This window comes from Onychomys torridus, chromosome 23 (assembly GCF_903995425.1).
Source record: "Onychomys torridus chromosome 23, mOncTor1.1, whole genome shotgun sequence".
NCBI lineage: Eukaryota > Metazoa > Chordata > Mammalia > Rodentia > Cricetidae > Onychomys > Onychomys torridus.
Genome location: NC_050465.1, coordinates 33845871 through 33870850, shown reverse-complemented (window position 1 = coordinate 33870850; position 24980 = coordinate 33845871). Strand labels below are relative to the sequence as shown.

At 44.1% G+C, this 24980-nt stretch overlaps 1 protein-coding gene across 4 annotated transcripts in view; it reads left to right on the top strand.

The window, feature by feature from the left end:
* Window positions 1-790: 790 nt before the first annotated feature.
* Window positions 791-24980, top strand: part of Hibch (3-hydroxyisobutyryl-CoA hydrolase) — a 61975-nt gene continuing 37785 nt past the window's right edge. For 3 of the 4 annotated variants that reach the window (XM_036172936.1, XM_036172938.1, XM_036172935.1), the window contains exons 1-6: window positions 791-965; window positions 9870-9912; window positions 13645-13782; window positions 18351-18435; window positions 21010-21090; window positions 23918-23970. In XM_036172936.1, coding sequence (XP_036028829.1) covers window positions 931-965; window positions 9870-9912; window positions 13645-13782; window positions 18351-18435; window positions 21010-21090; window positions 23918-23970 — 435 coding nt within the window. In that variant the 5' untranslated portion in view covers window positions 791-930. The remainder of the gene's footprint in view (window positions 966-9869; window positions 9913-13644; window positions 13783-18350; window positions 18436-21009; window positions 21091-23917; window positions 23971-24980) is intronic. The other variant, XM_036172939.1, reaches the window with a different exon arrangement.

The window sequence follows — 24980 nt, the reverse complement described above, 5'->3', positions numbered from 1 at the left end:
TCTGTCAGAGGAAGACTGAGGGATCTGTAACTTTTCCCAAGACAATCAGAAATGTTTCATAGCAAGTTCAGCTATGTAGAGCGAATACTAAATGACACTGAGCTCTCCTTCACATCAAATGCAGTTCATCCGTTCGGTTCTCAAAGAACGCTAAGTTTACTTATTTTTTCTGAGGTAGGGTCTTGCTATATAGTCCAAGGTGGCCTGCCACAAGTGAGCATTCTCCTGACTCAGTTTTCTGAGTGCTGGGATTACAGGAGTGCATGATCGGATCCGGTTTAAATTTCATTTACCTTTTCATTTTAAAAATTATTAAAATTCCAACAAAACTCCTTCAGATCAATCAGTCTCTGCTGGTCAAACTTGAAAGTCAACCTAGATGACCGACTGGGCGTTTCCCAAGACGGCCTCTAGGGGGCAAAGTCGTTTCCGTTTTTGCTTTTCTCTGTGCCTTGGCTACCGACCTCAGCTCTCTCCGCCTTCGCTTTGGCTCCTCCCCTATCCCCCGGACCTCGCCCTAGTCCCCGCCCCTTACCCAGGCCTCCGCCCCATCCTCACCCGGTTCCTGGCCACGCCCCATCATGGCCACGCCCCAGTCCCCGCCCCTCACCCAGGCCTCACCCGCGCCCTTACCCGGTTCCTCGCCCCGGCCCCGTCCTGAACCCGCCCTAGTCCCCGCCCCTGACCCAGGCCCCGCCCCGCCTTCACCCGGTTCCTGGCCCCGCCCCGTCCGCTCCGGCCCCGCCCTTCGCTCTTACTCATTTCCTCAAACTCTTGTGTTGCCCCGCCCGTTAGCGTAGCGCCCCGGAAATGCAGGCTGTGGCCGCTCTGGCCCTCCGGAGGACTTGTCGTCGGTGCCCTGGGCTCGGGTCGGCGGTGGGCGGGTTTGTCGCGTAGTCTGTCGGGTTGCTCCGCTCTGGGTTTTAGGCCATGGGGCAGCAGCACGCGTGGCTTCTCCTGTCGAGGTGAGTGAGCGAGCGAGCCAGCGGCCGAGGGCCGGCTCGCCCTCCGCTCTCGCCCGGGGAGAAGGCTCGCGCGTGTCCGCGGCAGGGCAGCTCTCTGACCCCGCCGGCCAGCGCCGTCCCAGCCGCAGGCGTCCTCCGACTTCGCTCTCTAGCCCCTTCTTTGCAAAAACATCTTCATTTTCCGCTCTCTATCTCGTACTCAGACTTGACCTCGCACGACTTTTCTTTCCTTTTGACTCCTATTGACTTTCTTTCTTGGAAGCTGGGTGCAGTGTGGGGACGTGCCACCCAGTTTGCCGCGTGGGACAGTTTGTCTGGTCACACAGGTGTGACGGTTGCGGACCAGGGCCCCGGGTAGAGGAACTTGAATTGATTTCAGCCAGCTGCTGCAGCAGCGCGGTGGCCATTTAACCTGCTTGGAGGGGCACAAGTCCAAATCTTAACCCCCCCCCCCCGCCCCTTTTTTTTGGTTTTTCGAGACAGGGTTTCTCCGTGTAGCTTTGGAGCCTGTCCTGGAACTCGCTCTGTAGACCAGGCTGGCCTCGAACTCAGAGAGATCCGCCTGGCTCTGCCTCCCGCCCGCCCCCAATACTAACTTTTTAAAGGTGCCTCTGACTGCAGCTCCACCTCTGCAGAGAGAATGTGGTAGCACTCATTCTAGGAGCTTTGGCTTGTGCAGCGCCTTGTCCCCGGTACCATACACAAAAACTCTAGTTGTCGTTGTGAAACGCTTCATGGAAGTCCTCGTTGGGTGCTGAGATGTTTTCTGTTAAACATCCGTGTGGTCTGGGAGCACCTCAACAGTTGGAACTCACCCTTGTTCCGCTGCAAGTTCGTATGCCGCACCGTTTGTTTTGGAAGGTTGCTGCAAAGGGATGGGAATCTCTTTGGTCTAAATTAATAGTTACTGTTGAAGCTTGAGAGACAACTCCACGGTTTAAGAGCCAGTACTGCTCTTGAAGGACAGGCTCAGAGGATTGGGGTTCTGTTCCCTGTGTGGCTCGTAACTACCTGTAACTCCAGCTCCAAGGAGTCTTGACAGCCTCTTGTGAACTCACGGGGCACCAGTGTGCACATGGGCACACACACATATACATGCACATGATTAAAAATAAATTTAAGAATAGTGCTGTTTTCAGGGAGAGCACCTAACATTGCATCCAGTGATTTGATTTTCAAATATCTGTTACACACGGAAGAGTTGCCTTGCTTGCTTCTCATTCTTTTTTCCCTTTTGCGGTAAATCTGCTCTCATATTCATTGTTGTTGCTTTTCCGATGACAGTAAGTTCCGTTTTGCAAAGACATGTATATTACTAAAGTTGACTTCATCTTGAAAGATTCTCTCATTACCTAGTTCAGCCTTCCCCTGGTTCACTCCAAATGTAAACTGACTAGATCAGGCCAGGACCAAATTGGGCAGTATTGATTGCAGGTGCCTTTTCTAGATCCAGTACTGGAATGGGTTTTACCCTAGCAAAAGGGATTGCAGCCAGTCATGCTGTCAGGAGGAGTGTACGTGTGTGAGGGCATCTGAGAGTTTCTGGAAGGAAAGGGCTTGTGTGCCCTGGTTGCTGTGATTGGGCAATCCCGTTGAACGTTGCCTCACTTCGCTCCACCGTTTTTCCTCTGCAGAGCCAGTTTGGCTCTTGGGTGGCTTTCTTTGTCCCACATCACTTCTTTGAAGATAACTCTCTGTACCGTTCCAATTTGAGTGTATGTGCTGCCGAAGCGAGCACGAAGATAACTCTCCAAGTGTATTGCATAGCCTGATTGATTCTGAGCCCTGTGCTGAATGCCTCAGCGCCCTTCAGATTTCTAAGTGGCCTTTGTCACTAGGTTGTTTGTTTTGGATCAGCACACTAATGAGTTTCATTATGGCCATTCTGTAATACTGTGTTTACGGTTGATCCTTTTCCTACTCTCCTCCTCTGCCTCCTGTCTCCCTCCTGCCCTCTAGGCCCCTTCTTCCACTCCCTCCATCTCGCCTGCTTTCATGCCACTCTGTTCTTTTACTGTTAACCCTCCCTACCCTATTGCAGCCTCCTCTTGAGACCCTCTTCTGCTCTCTGTCCTGATCTCTCATATATATTCCACATATGAGAGAAAACATGCTGTGTGTGTCTGAGTCTGGGGCACTTTGCTTAACACAGTGCTGGCTAGTTTTTTTTTTTTTTTTTTTTTTTTTGAGCTGAGGATCGAACCCAGGGCCTTACGCTTGCTAGGCAAGCGCTCTCCCACTGAGCTAAACCCCCAACCCAGCTGGCTAGTTTTCATGTGAACTCGACACTAGCTGTCATCATCTCAGAGGAGGGGGACCTCCGTTGAGCAAATACTTCCCTACGATGGGGCTGTAGGTAATCCCGTAGGGCGTTTTCTTATATTAGTGATTTATGTAGGAGGCCCTGGCTCATTGTGGATAGCGCCACTCCTGGGCTGGTGTCCCTGGCCTGGTGGTCTTGGGTGTCACAAGAAGGAGGCTGAATAAACCACGAGGAAGGAGCCAGCAGACAGTACTCCTCCATGCCCCTGCATCAGCTGCTGCCTCCAGATTCCTGCCCAGTGTGAGTTCCTACCCCGACTTCCTTCAGTGATGAACAGTGACATGGAAGTGCAAGCCAAATAAACCTTCTCCCCGCCCCCCTTGCTTTTAGTTACTGTGTTTCATCTCAGCAGTAGGAACCCTAAGACACATAGTAACTTCCAGTTCCCATTTTCCCCCGCAAATGTCATGGCTTAGGTTGTCTTTCCTGCTGTAAAATGCTATTGTGTCCATGTCACAGTTTCCTTTATCTGAGCTGTTGATGGCTGACTCGGCCACTTCCATTTTTCTTGCTGTCGTGAATGATGTTGCAGTAAAAATGAATATGCAGGCATTGGTAGGACTTAGAGTCCTTTCCCGGTGTTATCTTAATTCTCCCACACCCCAAACCTTACTCCGTCTTGTAACTCACGGCACCCTCAGTTTAGTACTTTTTCAGCTTGCAGAAACTTGATCGGCTCTACTTCTTCCAGCTGGAGGAGGTTCTGTGTGGACTGCTACACACACCTTAACTGAATCTGACCTCGGTGCCTGCCTTTCATCTGCTTAGCTCTCACGAGTACCTTCCTGGTCATGGAATTACATTGAAAAAAACTTTGCCAGCCTGGACCTCAAGGATTTGGATCCCAGTTTACTTTCTGGCTGAAATAATCTGTTGTAGCTGCTCAGAGACGTTGTTCTGGGCACTGGTTATCCGGTGGGCAGTGTGGACCAGGCGTTCTTACCAATCCTTAAGTAAATACTTCAGACAAAGTCATATTTATTTGCTGACCTTGGTAAGTGTTCTCAAGGAAAAAGTAAAGACAGAGTAAAGCCATCCTTAGATAGAGGAGGTTACCTCTGTAAAGATGGCTGTTAAGCAATACGCCTGTGTTCCTCTGCCTAACTACATGATTTGGTTACTGCCCCCACCCTTCACTTCTACTTAGACAAAGGTGTAATCTTCGAGGCTCTATTATACCTTTTTTTTTTTCTGTGCCAGGAAACCCAAACCCAAACAGAGACCAATCATAAGCATTCAGTGATGGTCACTACCTGACAGCAGGGGGACCAGCAGGGGACTGTCGGGTGAGGGAGAAGGCTATTCAGTCCAGTGACAGCTCAATAGACTGTAGATCCACTATTCCCACAACTAGCAGAGTTTTTAAAAATTTTATTTTCTGGAAAAGCTGGAAAAACTGCCCCTTGAGCAGTATGTCTTGATTTAAGAAATGTCTGTGGTTTTAAAGTAACCATTGACTAAACAGGAACAAAATAGTAACAAATCACACTTGCAGACCAGGTGTAGAGGTCTCTTCTTAGCATTCGCCTGCAGTGTTTGCGTTTATTTCTTAGGGAAAGGTAGGGGTTCTGGTGCCTCTGTGGTCGTCTCCAGTCTCGACCTGTGTGTCTTCAGTCCTAACTGTTCTCTTAGGCTTCAGGGTCTTTTCTTCATTTGTTGTTGAATGTTTCTGCTTGATGTCTCAGCAAACAGCCTAACAATCAAATTCATATTTCATCCTGTAAGCAGCTAGTGTCCTTTTAAATGTCTCAGGACCTGTACTTTCCTTCCTCTTCTTGCTTGAAGCCCTCCTCTTTTCCAGAGTTTTCGCTTCACGACTCAGAATCAGGTCTTTGTTTTCTATCAGGTCACCTGGAGTTACTCACTTGACCCTCCCACTACCTACCCTGGCAGCAGCTAGTGCAGTCTCTTGTCTCTTCTTTTATCTCAGTATCTTACTTGAACAGTTCCAGGTGGAGTTGTGTGATTTTGTAAGCTTGTATTTGCTTTATTGGGTAATTGCAACAAAGTTTCTGAAACTTTTATTGTTCCAAGAGGGTGGTATTTTGTTGTTGTTTGTTTGTTTGTTTTTTGAGACAGTCTCACTGTGTATCCATGGCTAGTCTGTAACTCTGTAGACCAGGCTGGCCTGGAACTCACAAAGATCTGACTGCTCTGCCTCCCCAGTGCTGGCACTAAAGGCATGTGCTACCATGCCTAACTACCATAGTTTCACACCTTTGTGTGTATTGTAATCACCAGGAGGATTTCTGTGTCCTTCAGTTTCTTCTGTAGTCTCTGATGTAGCAAATGATTTACCTTTCAAGCCAGGTTCCCAGTATTTCATATCACCTGCAAGGATTAAATAATCTTGATAACTAAAGGATTTCAACACTAGTGAGATGAATGTACTCCTCCTGTCCACCAGATGGCAGTCTTGGAGGCAATAGAAAAGAGATAAGTTTGGAATAAAATTGGAGACTGAATTCTCAAATACCATATTTTATGTTTTTGTAGTAATAGAGATTGTACTAAATGCTGTACCACGAACTACATCCTCAGACCTAGTACCAGATTTTAAATACTAGTTGAGTATGGAAGTGACTACGTGGAAACAGTATGATTGTACTTTGTAGTAGTCATTTTGTCAAACAAAGTCTCACGCCTGTACCTCACCCCCATAGCTGCTGTCTAACTGTGGGGCTGTGACCAGCGTTTTGGAATGTGACAGCTGTCCTCAGAAGACTCTAATGTACAGAATCCTGGGCTGGGGGCAGAAGGCTTCACTTGTGGTGAGGCAAATTCAAAATGTTCTAGGTCAGAAATGTAAGTTGTGACTTATTTAAGCAAATGTGTGATTCTTTCTTTTGGTCATATTGTCAATTTGAGGATAATTTAAAAGGAAAATAATATAACTTCTGGAAAATCATTTGGATTTCAGTTGTTTATTCAGCAGCCATTTATTTCAATTGTTTATTCAACCATTTAAAGTATTTGTAAGTGGGAATAGTGATACTACTTGGTTTCTCTATTTTTCTCAGTTATTGATTTTATATGTTCCCAGTATCACTGAAAAACATGAACACTTGGCAGTTTATTAGTTCCGTCAGATCGTGGGCGTATCTGAGGATGGCATGGTCCTCATTAAGGCTGTGCCTACTGATTCCTGCTTTGGTTTTTCTCTGTATCTTAAGTTTGATGTCTTCAGCATACATCCCATTGTAGTCTATCGATAGCATTTTCTGCTATTCAGCCACTGCCTTGTGAGTTTCCCAAGAGCAAGAGATGCTGTCTTTGGGGAACTCTTTGAAAAAGTCCAGAGCATAAAGATGCAATTTGAGTAGTGTTCACAAACTCAGCATTCCTGTTACAATGTCAGCTGGATCAAGAAACAGGCTAATACCTGCATTTTGGAAGCCCTCCTTAGGTGCTTTCCAGCCACTCCTCTAATCCTGAGTTTCTCATTTTCTTGCTGTGGTGGTGGTTTGAAGAAAATGCCCCCCAAAGGGAGTGGCATTATTAGGAGGTGTGGCCTTGTTGGAGGAAGTGTGTCATTGTGGAGGTTTGTTTTGAATCTCCTATACTCAAGCTACTCCTAGTGTCACAGACTACTTCCTGTTGCCTGCAAGATAATAGGATTCTCAGCTACTTCTCCAGCACCGTGTCTGCCTGCACACCACCATGTCCCACCATGATGATAATGGACTGAACCTCTGAACTGTAAGCGAGCCACCCCAGTTAAATGTTTTCCTTTATAAGAGTTGCTTTGGTTATGGTGTCTCTTCAGAACAATAGAAACCTTAACTAAGACTCTTGCTATATACAGTGTTTTACAGATAGTTTAAATGAGAACTTTCATAAGATACAAATGCACTCTTCTGAACTTTATAGCGTAGTGAAACTTATACGCTATCCTTGAGCCATCATCTGGCTACAATGTTTTTTTGGGGGAGTGGCTGTTGTATTGCTCAAGTGGGCCTCTAACTCACTATTCTGCCTCCCCTCGAAGTTCTGGACTCACAGTTGTGCACCACCATGCCTGCTGTGCACCCGCTTGCTTCCTGCCGCTCACAGCTTCTCCAGCACTTGGCTATTGGTCACTTTTGCCAAGCTGTGCGTTAGCTGTTTTCCTAGCCTGGCACTTCCGAGACAACAATGTTGTGTCTACTATTTATAGGTTGCTTTTTAAATTGTGTCATAACTTTGACATGTCATATTACTTACATACCTTCAAGTGTGCTTAGTGGTTGTGTAATAATTATGTAGCAGTGACAGTTTTAAAAATGTTGCACTGTCGGTTTTCAGTTTTCCCTTCCTGCAGGTAACTGTGAATGGTTTAGTGAGCCATACTTTGAAATGCCTGAGGAGTGACCTGCTGCTCTTGCTCAAGAGTACCCTGGGGAAAAGTGGCATGCCCCCCATATTAGATTGACCCATAGGCAAGCCTATGGGGCGTTTTCTTGTTTGGTGTAGGAGGGCCTGGCCACTGTGGGCAGCGTCACCCTTGGCATGCGATTCTGGGGTGTATAAGAAAGCAAACTGAGTGAGCCAGGAGGAACCAGCTAGTAAGGAGTTCCTCCATTGCCTCCGCTTCAGGCCCTGCGCTAGCTTATCCCGTGATGGAGTGTAACCTTTCAGCCAAATAACCCTTTTCTCCCTAAACTATGCTGGATGTCATAGGTCTGTATATCCAGACTGTCTTTAGGAGGTCAGAGTAACTTAGGCCTCTCCCAGGGTTGTCTCTATCCAAATTAATTTTTAATGTGGTAACCAAATTAAAAAAATTACAGATTCCACATCCTTTACACAAATAAATAAACACAATGTCATTCAAAAGTTTATAGACTTTTATTTGTGGAATTTTTTTAGATTTACAGAAAATTAAACTGAGATTTTATCAAAAATTTTAATTAATATCTAATGACATATACAGTGTTTTACAGATAGTTTAAATGTGTCTCCACTATTCATTCCTCTCCCTCCTAAACCTCTGACAGCTTTTATTTTTCTGTGCATTACAGAACTCTGCCATTTTCAAAATATCCTACACTTGAAATCTCACAGTATTTTCTTGTCAGATTTACTTCTTAGGAGTCCACATTATTTAAATTTCATTCTTCTGTGTGTGGGATGTTTGAGTCAGTAGTTCATTTCTTTATATGGCTTCTGTTCTTAAATGAATTCACTTAAGGACATCTTGATTATGCCTGCCTTTTGCATCTATAAATGCAGCTAATATAGAATGCATGTGAAGGTTTGCAGGTTTTCCTGTGGATGGAAGCTTCTGGCTCATCTAGTAAAACTCAAAAAGAGAGTAGGATTGCTAAATCGTATGGTGGTGTAGAGAGCTGTTCTCAAGCCTAATAACTGTCTTCATCACAACAGCTCTGACTGCTTACAAAAGTCACACACGTGCACACACCACACACACACACACACACACACACACACACACACACACCACACACACCACACCACATACACACACACACCACATACACACACACACACACACCACACACACACACCACACCACATACACACACCACACACCACAACACATACACACACACACCACATACACACACACCACACCACATACACACACACACCACATACACACACACACACCACACACACACACACCACACACACACACACACACACACACACACACACCACACACCACACCACACCACATACGCACATACACCACATACACACACACACCACACACACACACCACACCACATACACACACCACACACCACAACACATACACACACACACCACATACACACACACCACACCACATACACACACACACCACATACACACACACACCACATACACACACACACACCACACACACACACACCACACCACATACACACCACACACACACACACACACACACACACACACACACACCACACACCACACCACACCACATACGCACATACACACACCACACATACCGCACATACACCATGTACACCCTCCCCCCCCACACACACACACGTTGAGCCCAGGCTTGTTGGTGGTTGGCCATCTTCCATAGAGAGTCTGGGAGGCTTACTAGGTCCTCACAGAGATTCCATCCTTCCCTTCCTACACCTCCCAGCCCTTTGTAGGTAATCTGTCCTATTTGCACATGGCCTTATGGTCTTGGAAGGTGCCAGAGGGTATAGATGGTGGAGGTTAACAGAAGCGGGACTCCAGCTCTGTAGCTGTGAGATAGCTGACATTCATGTTGGGACAAGATACTCTGTGGTACAGCTGTTTATGGTGTCCCACTTCCCTCCTGATACGTGTTCTGTAAGTAACCCCAGGAAAGTGTTGGGTTCTCCAGGATGCGCTTTAGTGGAGTTACTTTGGTTCACCTTTGGTGTCCTGTAAGTAGGGGTTGACTTTTTTTCCATCCCCAAGAAAATTCCCAAAACACGTGGGAAGAGGGGCTGCCGAAGTCCTCTGAGATGGCATTTCATTGCTGTGAAATCTGTTCTCAGGGTTTTGTCCCTGTAACATTTAGAAGAGGCTTTGCAGTGCCGATACATGATTGCCCGTGTTACCGCGCTCATCACAGACCACATCTGTTTCAGGTTCAGCTCACTCAGAAGAGCCAATGTTGTTCTGCAGCATCTGGTAAGTTTGGACTTTGTTTTGCTGTTTATGATACAATGTCAAAGTGTCACTGTTAGGGAAGTAGACATTCCTGGGATGGCAGGTTTCCTTGACTGCCTAACCACTGCCCTCACACTCCCGTGGTAAGACTTGCCACCTCCTATACTCTGTGTTAAAGGCTATTTTAACAAGGGCCGCAGTTTAAATATTGAGTCTACAACTTAACCTTGGACAAATGCTTAGTTTATTGTAGCTTCCCTTTATATATATATAACGAGGATAGTGTTTACAATGATTGAAAATGCTAAAGAGTTATTAAATTTTAAAACTTTAGCATGTTGGCTGGAGTAATGGTAGCTCTCAACAGTATGTAACTCCAGTTCCAGGGATCTTATGTCCTCCTCTGGCATCTGTAGGCACTGTGAGCACTTGGTGCATAGACATACTTGCGGAGAGAGCACCCATACACATAAAATAAAATGTAAAAATCTTAAAGAACACTAATACAGTATATAATGTATAAATAATACTTCATACTTTAGCAATTATTGCTAATAATAAATGTTAACACCTTAGCAATTATGCTAATTGTAACTTGCAAAGCTAAACATTCATTGTTTATCAGATTACAGGAAAATAATTTTTATTCAGTTTTGTATCTCTTGTAGTCTGATGAATACCTTAGTATGAATGAGCACCCGTATAGCACTGTATATGCAGGAGCTACACTAAGTACTTCATACATGTATTAACTCAGTTAATTCTCATAGTCCTAGGAAGTAGAGCCTGCAGCCTCTTCAAGGAGAGCTTTTGTTGTTAATTTGTGGTAAATGTGCTTCGTGACTCTGGCTGATCTGAACATAAATGCAGTTCCTTTTGTCTTGGCTCGGCCAGAGGGCAGCATGCTGAGAACCTGTCTAAAAAAGTTTGTTTTCCTTGGCTCTGCAATAGTTAATGTTTCTACAATAGGTGTTTACTCACATGCTGGACATAAAAAGATCAGAATTTCTGATCTGTCTCAAGTTACTTAAGAAAGATCTCTTCTTACAGGAATAATTTTACTGGACTTTTCTGGTGAGAAATTCAAATTAAAAGGATGCATCATTTCATATTGTTCAGTAGGCTTTCTTTCTTCTTTTTTGTTTTTGTTTTTGTTTTTCAAGATAGGGTTTCTCTGCATAGCCCTGGCTGCCCTGGAACTTGCTTTGTAGACCAGACTGACCTCAAACTCAGAGATCCTCCTGCCTCTGCCTCCAGAGGGCTGGGATTAAAGGTGTGCGCCACCCAGCTTCAATAGGCTTTCTTAAAGCTCTTCTGAGTACTTATTAGTTTTGGTTACTATCTGGTAATGAACTGTCTTAAGAATTAAATACACAACATGATTTTACAAAGGAAAATGAAAACATGTTTAATGCTGTGAAAATGTAGTTGTTTGGATTTCATCAGGTATTAGTTATGTGTGTACTGAATGGTTTTAATTGGCATATTCCAGGTAAAAATTTAAATTCATTTGTTTCTAAAATCTTGTGATCCCGAGGATTGAGTTGAGGAATTTGCACATACTAGGCAGGCACTCCACCACTGAGCTAAACTTTAAAATCTAAACCAATGGCTAATTTTACTATATGTTTAAGATTCATTTTTACTATCTTTAATCATGTCTGTGTGTAAGTGTCTGTGCTGGTATGTGTGTGTGAGTTCGGGTGCCCACAGATGCCAGACGCAGCAGATTTCCCTGGAGTTGGAGTTAATAGGCAGTTATGAGCAGCCTGTTGTGGGTGCTGGGAACTGAACTAAGGTCCTTTACAAGAACAGTACACACTCTTGACCACTGAGCCATCTCTTTAGCCCCACTGACTTCCAGTTCCATACTATACACTGTTCCCATATGTTGCCACTCAGTTTGGCGGAGTGAACCCGGGAGAGTGGAGCCTAAAAATGAGGTGGACAAAAGTGTCATGCAGTAGCCAATTATTCAGGTATTAGACAGTTTATATTCTGAGGGTTAAGCAAAGTCAAGTGAGCAAAATTGACATTAGTTCAAGCTGTATACAGTTTCGAGAACAACTCTTGCTTGAAAACATTCTGAATAGTAATGCTAAGATGATGGATTATCTAAAGTAAACCACTCTGATTGCTACACTTGCACATTCCAAGAACAACCCATGGTATGGAGAAACAGGTTACTCTTGTTTATTTGGAGCTTTCTCACGAGGCCTCAGGACCCTCATACGCCTTCATTCACGGACTGTGTTCCAACACCCCGTGAGGTCTGAACTGACCATGGATACAGGAGGGTGTTAGGAATGCTGACACTGTAAGCCCCGAGAGCTTTGTGTGTGTCCGAATCTTATAAAGCTGCTGTGTAGTTAAACTCATGTTCCTCACAGGTGCTGTAGTTACTTCACGTTAAGTTTCAAACCCAGGGTAAATGGCTGAGGTGCCTCTTCAACATGTCAAAGTAGACCTGGCTACTAGGTTCTCCCATCATCCCGCAGTCCCTACCTGTTTAGAGTGTGGCTGTCATACCCCACCATTGACCCTGAACTTTCCAGCCAGGCCTGAGCTGCCCTTCCCCCAGAGGCTCTTCCCTATATCATCCAGGCATTTTGGTTACCTGCCCCTTTTGGACCTTTGGCCTCCTGGCTGCTGCACCTGGTTCTCCTTCCCCTCCATGGCCCAGCTCAGTCTGGTCATGTCCACTCTAGACTCTCCCGGATGCCTCCGACTCGGCTCGCCCACACGTGTACAGTAAAGCACTTCCTCCACCACACCTAACAGCTGTCATATTCCTTCACCTTTCTTTTGTCCCCTGCCACACTGAGTCTCCCTGACTTTTCAAACGCGATGCTGACTGCTCTTAGAGAATCAGTGGACCAGCCTAATCTGACTCGGCATGGCCATCTTTGGTACTGTAGTTACACAAGTGACAATGTCGTCCTGGGTGAGACCCTGCCAGTGCGCACACGGCGTCTCTCCAGTGTAGGCTTGCAGGTCTGAGCTGTGATCTGGCCCTGCTGCTTGTTCTGTCTATCCTCCCATGCTCATGTTCTTGTCCAGACTTTGTTGTACTCATGTTGAGCATCTTAGCATTTCCAGATGCTCATTGTTCATGGCTAGCACACGCCGTTGCTCACCTGGAATTCTCATCTCCACTTTTCTAATGCCCGTCACAGCCCTGCCCACGTGCTGCCTTTTCCAAGCTGTTCACAGCTACTACAGTGAGAATTATTTACTCTCCCTGTTTTCTTCTTCTTTTTCTTTTCTTTTCTTTGCTTTTTTTTTTTTTTTTTTTGTTTTTCGAGACAGGGTTTCTCTGTGTAGCTTTGCGCCTTTCCTGGAAGTCACTTGGTAGCCCAAGCTGGCCTCGAACTCACAGAGATCTGCCTGGCTCTGCCTCCAGCGTGCTGGGATTAAAGGCGTGCGCCACTACCGCCCGGCTACTCTCCCCGTTTTCTAAGCACCTAAAGTAGAATTTGAAATGCGGTAACAAACTACAAGACTTAAGAGTACTTCATAGTCCAGGGTGCTCTAGGCTGTATTCTAGTTGATTCAGTCCACTTAGAAATAAAATACTGAAAATTCAGGAGATGTGCATGGCTTGCTTTGGGACTGTGCCATGTGTGTAGTCTGAGCATGTTAGATGTCCCTAGGTAGCAACTCCTTTGGTTATTTCCTTGGAAGATGTGTACTGGGTATGTGTTTTGCTGTGGGTGTAGGGTAAAACCTGATGAAGTTATCTTTGTTGTTCAGAGAATGTCCGTGCACACAGAAGCTGCAGAAGTGCTGCTGGAGAGGAGAGGCTGTGCAGGAGTCATAACGCTGAACAGGCCCAAGTTCCTCAACGCTCTGTCCCTGAACATGATCCGGCAGATCTACCCACAGCTAAAGGTCCGTAGTAGTTGAAAGCCCCGTGGAGATCCTTCTGACGTACATTGTAGAACATTCCCGGTATTTTACCCCAGGACCATTGCATCTACACCACTGATGCCTCCCTGTGGAGCCTTGCCCACTGCACTCCCTGCCTTAGGAGAGCTGCTTCACATAGCTCTTACTTTTCATGCTTCTTTCTGCACTCTGCCACTGCTCTGTCAGCAGAAGGTGTAACCCAAGTTGCCTATATATCAATTAAAATGACAGATTCACTACCTATACAGTTGCCCTGGGCTCCTGTGGTCTCGATGGCTTCACTGGGGGCAGTGAAGTAGTCTTGGGCTGTCATACTGGACAGTGTTTAATCTTCAGCTGCCACACAGAGCAGCATGGGCCTTGGGCTGCCAGGCCCAGGTCTGAGGTGTTCCTGTGGAGGAACTTGTTGGACGGACCTTATGCTAACCAGGCAGAACAGGGCAATCAGCCAACAGTATCTGCAGCTTGGCCAGAGCCCTGCCAGCTGTCGAGGCACGGGACAGTTTTGCCCAATGGTTATTGTTACTGTAATTTAGGTAGGGTTGTTGTAACTCATCTGTATTCTTTGGAGATCTTAGGGTTCCTACTAGAAGCATTTTGTCTATTATGGGAAGCTTTTTCATTAAACATTTTAAATGTCATGGTCATCAGATCTCTGAAGAGTTTGAAGACCATCTATTAAATATACCTGAGTTTAGGCTTTACTTTGAAAATACATTAACTTGTATGTTGTAATTACCTTTAGCAGTTTAAATTGATGGCTTTTATAACACTAGGATTTTATAGCTTTATCCTGTTAAGTTTGAACTTTACAAATTAGAGGTGAAGATTTAAGAGAAGATTCTTTAGCATCAAAATAAAACTAGAAACCATAAATGCAGTCCATAGGGACACTAGGGACTTTTCTGATCTTTTCATAGTGCACGTTATAGACTATCACAGTTTTTTATATAACTTAGTTCATCCAAATAGCTAAAGCTTAACAAAGTGAGCAAAACAAGGAAGCTAGACAGATACTACTGTGAACCTAAGTAGACATTTAGGAATTTATAAACCTTGAGTATCAAATATACCTTATTTATCAACATATATTGTTACTTACCTAAATTTTCTAGAAGCCTTGTGTTGAACAGTTAGGAAACGCATGTCTAAGTCAACTTTTGTTAATTTGAGTAGACCTTTATAACTTTAAAATTTTATCATCATACAAAAATCCACACCACTCCAAAATATTTTGGAAGCCTGCTTTTGTCTCTTTAGTCTAAAAAGGAGATGTAATGATAAACACAGAGCTCATTAGGAGTAAGAAGTTTTATAATTGCTGATTTATGCCATGTGATCATCTTAAGATGGTGAAGTTACATGTCATGTACTTTGTAACCTTATTAAAGATGGCTGCCAGTCATGTGGTTGCTTTCAAATCTTGATGAGGTCATTATATAAAATGGAGGAGAGCCACATGGTTGCTATTTAAAACATCTATTTTTCTAAGCAAGAGTTGAATCACATATAATATGTTCTAGCAAATAAAGATTTCCTGTGTATAGGTTTTTTTTTAACTATCTATATTTTGTTACAAGCTTTAAGCTAATTTTTGATACAGATTTTACAGATTCTTTAACCACACCCATTGAAGTTACAAATCCTGAGATAAAGACTGTTTTTACAATAGTCTTAAAAGATTTCTTGAGAGCAGAGCACAGAGAAATTGTAGAGATAAAAGATCTGAGAGTGGAAGGTTTCAAACCTTAGAGATGAGATACTCTGGGATCCTTCGCTTGTGCTGGCAGAAGTTGGTGCAATCTGTGAGAATTTGGAACTCAAGTGTGCCGTATTTAGCCATGGAGCTGAGCTGTGGCCAAGCCATTTGCAGTAAGGCAGTGAGGATTTAATAAAACCTCCGAGTCTGAGAGGAAAAGGAGGAAGGGTAGCAAAGGGAATTCTGCCATCGGGAGAGTTCCAATCAGCTCCAAGAGGGAGCTGAGATGCAGGGAACAGTGTAGCTGTGAGAGACAAGGAAGGACAGGCAGGAATCCCACCTGAGGGAGGGTCCCAATGCTGTCGAGGCCATGAGGGCATAAAGAAGCTGCAAGACTTCCAGGAGGGAGTTGAGAGACAGGAGGGACAAGGACACCATCTTTGTTAGGGTTTTATTGCTGTGAAGAAACACATGACCTTGGCAACTCTTATAAAGGAAAGCTTTTAATTAGGGCTTGCTTACAGTTCAAAGGCTTATTAGTCTGTTATTGTCATGGTGGGAAGCATGGTGGCATGCAGCAGGCGTGGTGCTGGAGAAAGAGCAGAGGTTTCTACTTCTAGATCCCCAGGCAGCAGGAAGTCAATGTCACATTGGACCTAGCTTGAGCATTTGAGACCTCAAAGCCCGCCCCCAGTGTACTTCATCCAACAAGTCCACACTTCCTAACTGTGCTGTGCTCTAATGAACCTGTGGAGACCACTCTTTCAAACCACCACAGTTGCAGGACCCAGACGGGCTTAAGAAAGCTGTGGGACTTAGCAGACATTTCCTAGGGGAGAGGAAACTCATAGTATTGAGGCCTGGGAGGGCACAAGGAGAGACGGAGCAGGTAGCTCCATGGGGGAAGAGGAAGGAAAGGGCTGCAGTGGAGGAGAGCATAGAGAAGCCGTGGAACTTGGCAGCTCCGGGGATGGGTGAGGAAGTTCCGGGAAGGAGCTGAGAGGAGCCCTGAAGGAGCAGAGGCCTGACAAGAATTTTAATCTGGGGCGTCCCCAAACGGACTGAGACGAGTCAGAGAGCAATGTCCCAAGTCCCAGAGGAGAGGCGTCCCTCTCCACGCGGTAGGGGCCAATAGGGTGAGAGGAGCATCACAAAGCAGGCAGCTCCATGTGACACTTAACCTAGTGGGGGAGGAGAGGTGAGTGGAGCAGGTAGAGAATACAGCTGAAGAGGTGGGCCAGAGGCTCTTGGGAAATGGGAGGACTCCAATAGAGGGAGGAGTAAGTGTCTTAGTAAGCAGGGAGTTGCCCATGTGCTGGGGCTCCAGAGGGTGCTGCAGGCGCTAGGAGCCTGAGAGAGGACGCTTACTGAGTAGGCAAGAGATGGCTGGGTAGAGGAGGTGGAGCAAAAAAGCGGCTGAAAATTTGAACTCTAAGATTTGGAGCCTAACGTGGCAGGTGTCAGAAGCCAGCAGAAACAGGTGATCCGTACACACCACAGGGGAGTCAAATCAGCTTGGTTTGGAGAGGCTGTGCTCCTTGGAAGGGAACTCATGTATGCCAGTCCCAGGGTTTGGCACCAGATGAATGAAAAGAAGAAGGAAGGACATGACTGCTCCTCGGCATGATGGAGGTTTATTGTAGATAGAAGGGAGAGCACAGGCTGAGATAAGGACATCTGGGAGAGTCCAAAGTGGACAGGGCCCTGCACTGGGCCATGTGAGGAGAAAGGTAGGGTAGGGTACCTCTCTGGCTCCTGGAGCATGCTACACTACATGGGTGTTTTCCTGCTCTGTCCTCTGGTCTGCCCACCATGTGGCATCTCCCTGTTATAACATGTGGGGCCTCACCCGTGGGCAAAGAGCCAGGAGACCAGGAGAGTAAAGAGTAGACTACAAAGGGTCACTTTGATATGTTAAATAGGCACCTCAGTTAGCCATTGGTCCTGGGTTTGAGACCTAACATGTACCAATCTAATCTGCTTCTACCTCACCTTTTGGATTGAAGCACTTTGTCATTCAGTTTTTGAGACAGTCTAGCTAGGTAGCCCAGGCTGGCCTCAAACTTATAATCTTCCCACCTATCCTTCCTCTTTGCTGGGACTGGAGGTATGCACCTCTGTGCCTGTGAGACGGCAGTTTAAATGGCTTAGCTAGCTCCTCCTTCCTCCTGCTGCTTGGCCCCCCCTCTTCCCTTTTCCTCCCTGAGCTGCTAATCAAGTGTTCTATTGAGCTACACCCCAGCCTCTTGTCCTTCGTATTTCTTAGCTATCTGTAGAAAGTATAGAGCTGGAGGCCAGGCATGCATCTGAAACTTGGATTTCTGAATATTAGCTCTGTAGGCTAGGCATGCTAGTCTCTGTACCCTACTTTCCTTAGCTGTGAGGAAATGAGAATGATGATCTTTCATAGTGTGGTCATAAAGGGAGCACTCTGTCATTGACCTGCACTCCCCACTCATCATGCTCATTTTATTGCCTGACCTCACCAAACCCTTGACTGTGTAATGCATTTTTTTTTTTTTTTTTTGTATAACAGTTCTCTCTTGCCATGGGGGAAGGTTATTGCTATACCACATGCCAGCAATCTTTGGCGGATTTGTTTACTAGACTCATAAATATATAACACAGTGCCACTAGGCACCTGTTTATTCGTCTTAAGCTTAAAGCTTCGACAGATATCTTTGGAAGACAGATTGCACTTAGAAAGAAAGTGAAATGGGTGGGATCCATTCCACTGGACATGTTTTAGGAAAGGCCATGTGTGTGCACACAAATGTATGCAAATGTACCTTAAATGAGCTTATATTTACTGTGCCCTCAAAAGCCACCGTCATCTTTTATGTTTGTGTAGAAGTGGGAACAAGACCCTGAGACGTTCCTGATCATCATAAAGGGAGCTGGAGGAAAGGCCTTCTGTGCTGGAGGGGACATCAAAGGTGAGGGCCACTGTAAGCCGGAACTAGTGAGCACTGGAAGATGTGTGAGGTAGTTTCTATTTGACTTATTATTTGGAATTGTTTGCTATATGTTAACAATTCTTTAAGAATTAAAAAAAAAAATGAGAATTTACTATTTGAATGGAGATTTATTTTACTACTCATATACCGTGCTGAAATTTAGATATTTTGTTTTCCTCTTATGGCATGTGCTCCCCGACATCACCAACGTCATTGCCATGTGAAGGACTTTCTGCCTAAACCTGATGCACACTCACATCCATCATTCCCCACTCCTCACAATTCAGAGCAAGTTCTTCTGTGAGTGCAGTTAGGGCTTGAAGACACAGAGATAAATATTTACTTTGTATTATTGTTCAATTAGTCTGTATGTATTTAACTATTAAAGCTAATATTTGTTCTTGTGGTCAGAGTTAGGAAGTCATTGCTATAACTTCTGATTGTCCCTGCTGAAAAGGATTTTACAGTTGTATGTTGTTTCTTATGGAATTGGTATGGTTCAGGGATTCCCCGCCCCCATGTTCTGATTTTGCAATTTGTTTTATTATTAAAAGACAACAACTGTTGGGTTGATTTGTTCACCAGATTTGCAGGTTTATGTAAACCATTGCACTATGAGTAGGAAAGAAAAAAGATCTAGATCAGGACCAAGTTCAGATGCTTACTACTATTATTATATAGAAATTTAAAATTGCTACGTAATAGAAATTTTAATTTAATGCTTAAAGTGATGTGTTAGCCAAATTGTGGTTTAGCCCACAACGTGAAGTGTGTGTGTGTGTGTGTGTGTGTGTGTGTGTGTGTGTGTGTGCGTGTGTGTGAGACAATATGACTGTATATTGAGTGCCAGTATGCCTATGACTGCATATAGTGTGTGTTTGTGTGACTGTGTGTGTATGCATGCACCTATATGCCTATGACTGTCTGTGTGTGTTCACCTTCATATCTCTGTGTGTGTGCATGCATGTCTGTGTGTTCTACATCTGAATCTGCAGGCAGCAGGAAGAGAGAGAGACTGGGCCTGGCTTGAGCTTCTGAAACCTCAAAGCCCGCCCCCAGTGTCACACTTCCTCCATCAAGGCCACACCTACTCCAGCAAGGCCACACCTCCTCCTAATACTGCCGCTCCCTGTGAGCCCATGGGGGCCATTTTCATTCAGACCACCACAATGTATAACTAGTTGATTTAAATAAAGTTAGCTTAAAGCTAGAAGGAACTCCAAGAAGGCTTTCGGGAAAGTTACTCCTAGAGCTGGTAAGTGAGGCTCTAGCTCATCAAAGGACAGCAGATAAGGGGTTTTTGGTTTTGGTTTTTCCTTTAGGAAACTATCCCTCATTTGCATTATAATGGCACAGTTAAAGCAGGTCTTTTTTAGAAAAGTATAGTTGGCCCTTGATGTCTGATGTTTCTGCCTCATGGATTCAACTCACTGTAGATAGGAAATATTTGGGAAAACATTATTTTTGTACCAAAAAGGTACTTTTATCCTTCTCATTATTTCCTCAACACCCTGTGACAACAATTTACATCAGATGTTATAGGTCACCTAGAGGTGACTTACCATGCATAGGGCGGTGTGCCTCAGTCATCTTACATGTACTGTTTTCTCCTAAAGGATACAGGGATGGGACAAGGTGTGGGAAAATGGGTATGGAACTTCCATGTCCTCTTTGCCTGTGTGGAACTCCCTCATGTTGATCCATCAGTAATCTTGTTAAATTTCAAAGTTCAGAGCACACACACACGCACACGTCAGTGGCACTGTTGAGGACATATTCTTCTCAGTCTTATCTGTAACTGCTCTGCAGCCTTTGGGCTTTCCTGAAGACTCTACTATAGAAGCATGCAGTTTAGAGCAGAGGAACATGCAGAAGTGTGATTGGTCTAAGCCAATACAAACAGACCAAGTGGGGAAACTGAGCAAGGCCCATGTGTCCAAATCCTTGTTGCTTTCTCTGCCCATTCCTTCCTCTGAGGTCTGGAACAGGACTCTTCAAGTGGGGTCCACTTGGGATCCAGGTCAGAATGTGTCTGACTAGCTTCAAGTAGTGGAAGGAAAAAGAATAGAGAGACTGGCTGGCTTTAGGTAGAGAAGTTCTTGTATATGTGACCTACCTGAAGAGGGACTTAAGGAGCCAGGAACTGTGAGTGAAAATGGGTGTGTGTGTGTGTGTGTGTGTGTGTGTGTGAGAGAGAGAGAGAGAGAGAGACAGAGAGAGAGAGAGAGAGAGAGAGAGACAGAGAGAGACAGAGAGACAGAGAGAGACAGAGAGAGAGAGAGAGGTGTGCATACATGGAGGCTTGTGTGCATGTGTATATATTAACAGCACAATAAGTAAAAGAAGAATGTTTGCTTTGAAGCTTTGACATTGGACTGTGAGTCTCTGACAAAGGGTTGTCAGTGTGGGTGACTTCACACATTAAAACCATCTAAAGTTCTCTCTCTAGCACTTAATGATTACAGGACTTTTAATATCTTTCACTGTATGACTGGAAGCCATCTTTATGATTTCTAATTGTTCTCTTCCTCATTTTTTTCCTTCCTTCTTTAGCAATCTCAGAAGCTAAGAAAGCAGGGCAGAGTATGACTCAAGATTTATTCAGAGAAGAATATATACTGAACAATGCCATTGGTAGGTGTGGGATGCTTTGAACATGAAATCAAGAGCTGGGATGACACTGTAATTTGTTAGAATGCAGCCAGTAGGTACTTTTTTTGTGTGTGTTTTTTGTTTTTTGTTTTGTTTTCTGAGTCTGGGTTTCTCTGTGTAGCTTTGTTGCCTGTCCTGGATCTTGCTCTGTAGACCAGGCTGGCCTCGAACTCACAGGGATCCGCCTGGCTCTGCCTCCCAGTGCTGGGATTAAAGGTGTGTGCCACTGCCACCCAGCCAAATGGTACTCTAAGGAAACTTTACGTTATGGAAACATACTGATGCAATCATTCTGTATTTGTTTAAAGTCAATGTGAAAATATTGACTCTTGATCATTTAGCTAGCGTTCTCAGAAGACAAGAGAACTTGCATTCAAGGTTTCTAAATAAAGTCCCATTTTCTGTCTCTCTAGGAACTCTGCAGTGAAATTTCCTTTAGAATCAGGGTTCTAGGTTTCTGGGGAGGTGAAGTGGCATTTGCTTTACTCAAACATGTTTTGAAAAAAATAATACAGCATTTGATCCATAAGTCTAGACGTGGTAGCAATACTCTGATTCTGCATGATGTCATAAGAACAATTCATTTTACAGTCCCAGTTCAGCCCCTCTGTGGTTTTCCTTCACTCCATTCCTTCCTTTAACCAGAAGGGACCTTAGCTCTTGTCAAAAGCCTCGCCACCATTAATCTGTAGGGTCATCTTCTAGACCATATTTTAAATTGATTTAACAGCGCAGGGCTTGGTCTGCCCTAACTTGGAGAGAACTGATCTCTTTGATACGTGTCTTTCCTCCATGAATCTGTGGAGTTAGAATTTATAATGTAATACCATAAATGTTCAGTGGATTTTAGAAGACTAACAGCACTTTGTGGTTAAAACCAACTTACAGAATAGTATACAGTATACAGATGTACCCTGACTTACGATGGGAGTATGTCCAAATAAGCTGTAATTAAGTTGAAAGCACTGTGAGACATTCGATGTGTCCAGCCTGTAGAGGCCACGGCTTAGCCTCACAGTTCACTGTTCTGTGCTGTCGCTGACCCTTGTACTTCCGCAGTGCCCCGATACTATTCCACATTTATGCATAGGAGGTGATTTCTAGTTCTTATGAGAGAGCTGGTTCATATGCTACTTCAGTGACCGATTGCTAAAGTTTACCTTTAAATAGTATGTAGAATGGATAGCTATATAGCTTCACATTGTTTCCAAAATTTCTCAGAAATAGAAGACTTTTTGTACACATCTTTTATTTTTTTGGACTACTCTTGGATTTTTGAATCTTCTGTTTTAATTTAATAATTGTTTTGTCCAGTTATAATTTTTTTTATAGAAGTCTGGGAATATGTAACCTAGAGGCCCGAGGTTCATTCCCTAGCCTTGAGACAACAGGCAGACAGACGGAGACAGACACACACATAGGGAAGGAGGGGCGGGATATATGAGAGTGATTATGAGAATGCATGTTAGCAGCTGTGGGAGCCTGGACTGGGAGAACAGTGACTTGTTCCACCCTAACTTGGGAAGCACTGGCTCTTGATGGGGTCTTCTTCCCAGGAATCTTTGTGGAGTTTACAGTGTAATGCCACAAGCATTGTATAGTTTTAGAAAATTAACAAGGTGTGCAGCTACATGTGTGCTGTCCATTTTGACAGCCACTGAGCATGTGAGCATAGCTAATGTCATCAGGAACCTGAATTTTAAATGTTGCTAATAATTTCAATACAAATGATTCCACGTGGGCAATGACGGCTCATTTTTCTTCATGAAATAAAAAGGGAATAGTGTTTAGGCAGTGTAAAGGTAGTGTTTGGTAAAATATTGATAGTATAGAGAGAAAGTCATGAGGTAAATTTTCTGAATGTAGTGATAATATAGTCAATAAGAGATTTGGCAGATTCTGGCTTCATGTCCTGCATTAGTTACTACCTATAGTTTGTATTTGAAATATGCACTTCTGTAGTAGTTGGTGTGGGGTCTGTGTATGGATCCCCACCATAATCAATAACTTCTGTAGTTCCTAAGGAACTGCACATATAGACCTTGTGAGTATAAAGTCTGCATTGTGCTTTGTTGGTGAAAACGTCAGGAATTTCCGGATGTATCAGAATGCAGGTTTATCTTGGCCTCGTTGGGGTAGTGTTGGCGGTAAACTGTGACAAAAGGCCGTACTTTATGTTATTATGCCAACTCTGAGAAGAAAACCTAAAAAGGGAAATAGATACAGTAAAAGTTTATGTAATTAATGGAATTTTCAAACAGGGAGGGATATTTGAGGACATGTGTTAAGTCTTATTTTATAGATGATGACACTTATTTATGGAGATGCATATGAAACACCATTACCTAATATGTGTATTGTCATACATAACTCATGTGTTTATCACTAAGTGCCTGTTCATTTAATAATAAAGCTGAGTCTGGATCTGGGTCTTGTCACCTCCACTCTGTGATTGTTCTTGTACAGTGTACTTCTCTGATGTATCTGGATGCTATCATTGTGTAGAAAGCAAATATGTTCTTAAAGCACAGCTGGGTACGTGGTTTATGATGTAGTGTTAATTATATTTCTTAGTTGCCAAATAATGCAAAACTTTCACTTGTTTCTGACTTATGACTGAGTTGTTAAGCAGTAATGTTATTTTACCATGATTGTGAGTGAATTGACATTTAAATATATATTATAAACCATGTAATAGTCTTCCTTGATATTTTTTTAAACATTTCCTAGGGAAACTAGAGTACACATAATGTGACTTTGGAAAGAGGATATGTTTTAGATATTCTAACTAAAGCTCTCTCTCTTTTAGCTTCCTGTCAGAAGCCATATGTTGCCCTTATTGATGGGATCACAATGGGCGGGGTAAGTGGAGTTTCTGTTATTTTCATTGTATGAATGAGTTGTATTAAAATAAGGTAATGATTATTTCATAAAAAATGAGACAATGAATGTAATACAATACAGCTCACTGGAACACATATTTATTTCAGTTTCAGATCCTGGAAGATTTGGTATATAAAATGTATTAGAGCCAAAAGAATATTTCATGTTCTTAATTATGCTGTACTTAAACTTTGTAGTTTTCAAACGCTCTTAAGCCACAGAAACTGATTGTACTTTAAAAAACGTGTGTGTGTGTGTGTGTGTGTGTGTGTGTGTGTGTGTGTGTGTGCATGCGTGGTGTAGGGTGTAAAATACAAGAATATGCAGGCATGCGTTGCCATGGTTCATGGCTGGAGGACAGACAACAGCCTTGTTTGTCAGTCTTAACCTACCGTCTTTGATCCAGGCCTCTTGTTATTTGTCTGCTGTCAGGCTGCTTCGTCTGCAGACTTCAGAGATTCTCTTGGTTTTGCTCCCATCTCCTCTTAGGAGCCCTGGGTTGTAGACACCTAGCTTTATATAGGTTCTGGGGATTCATACACAGATTCTCATGCCTGTAGTCAAGTGCTTTACCCACTGAGCCCTCTTCCCAGTCTGGTTGCACCGTTTTATTTACATGTGAAACGTTTTTCCCTCTTTTGCAGTGAACTCAGAGCTGTATGCACACTAAGCAAATGTTCTACTGCTAAACTTCATCCTTAGCCCTTGTTTTTTGAGGCAGGGCTTCCTATATAGCTCAGGCCAGCTACACACTTGTCATGTGGTCTAGGATAGCCTTGAGCTCAAGATGTTCCTGCCTCTGCATCCCCAGTGCTGGCTGGGATTACAGGAATGCACCATCATTCCCTCTAGAGCCCCCTTTCCTACTTACATGTCAACAGAATGCTTCCAGTAGAGTTGGGAGAAAACCTTTAGCAGTGGGGAGGTGGGTCACTGAATCGTTTCTGCCCTATAACATTTCACATTCGTGGAAGTGCTGTAATTTTTTC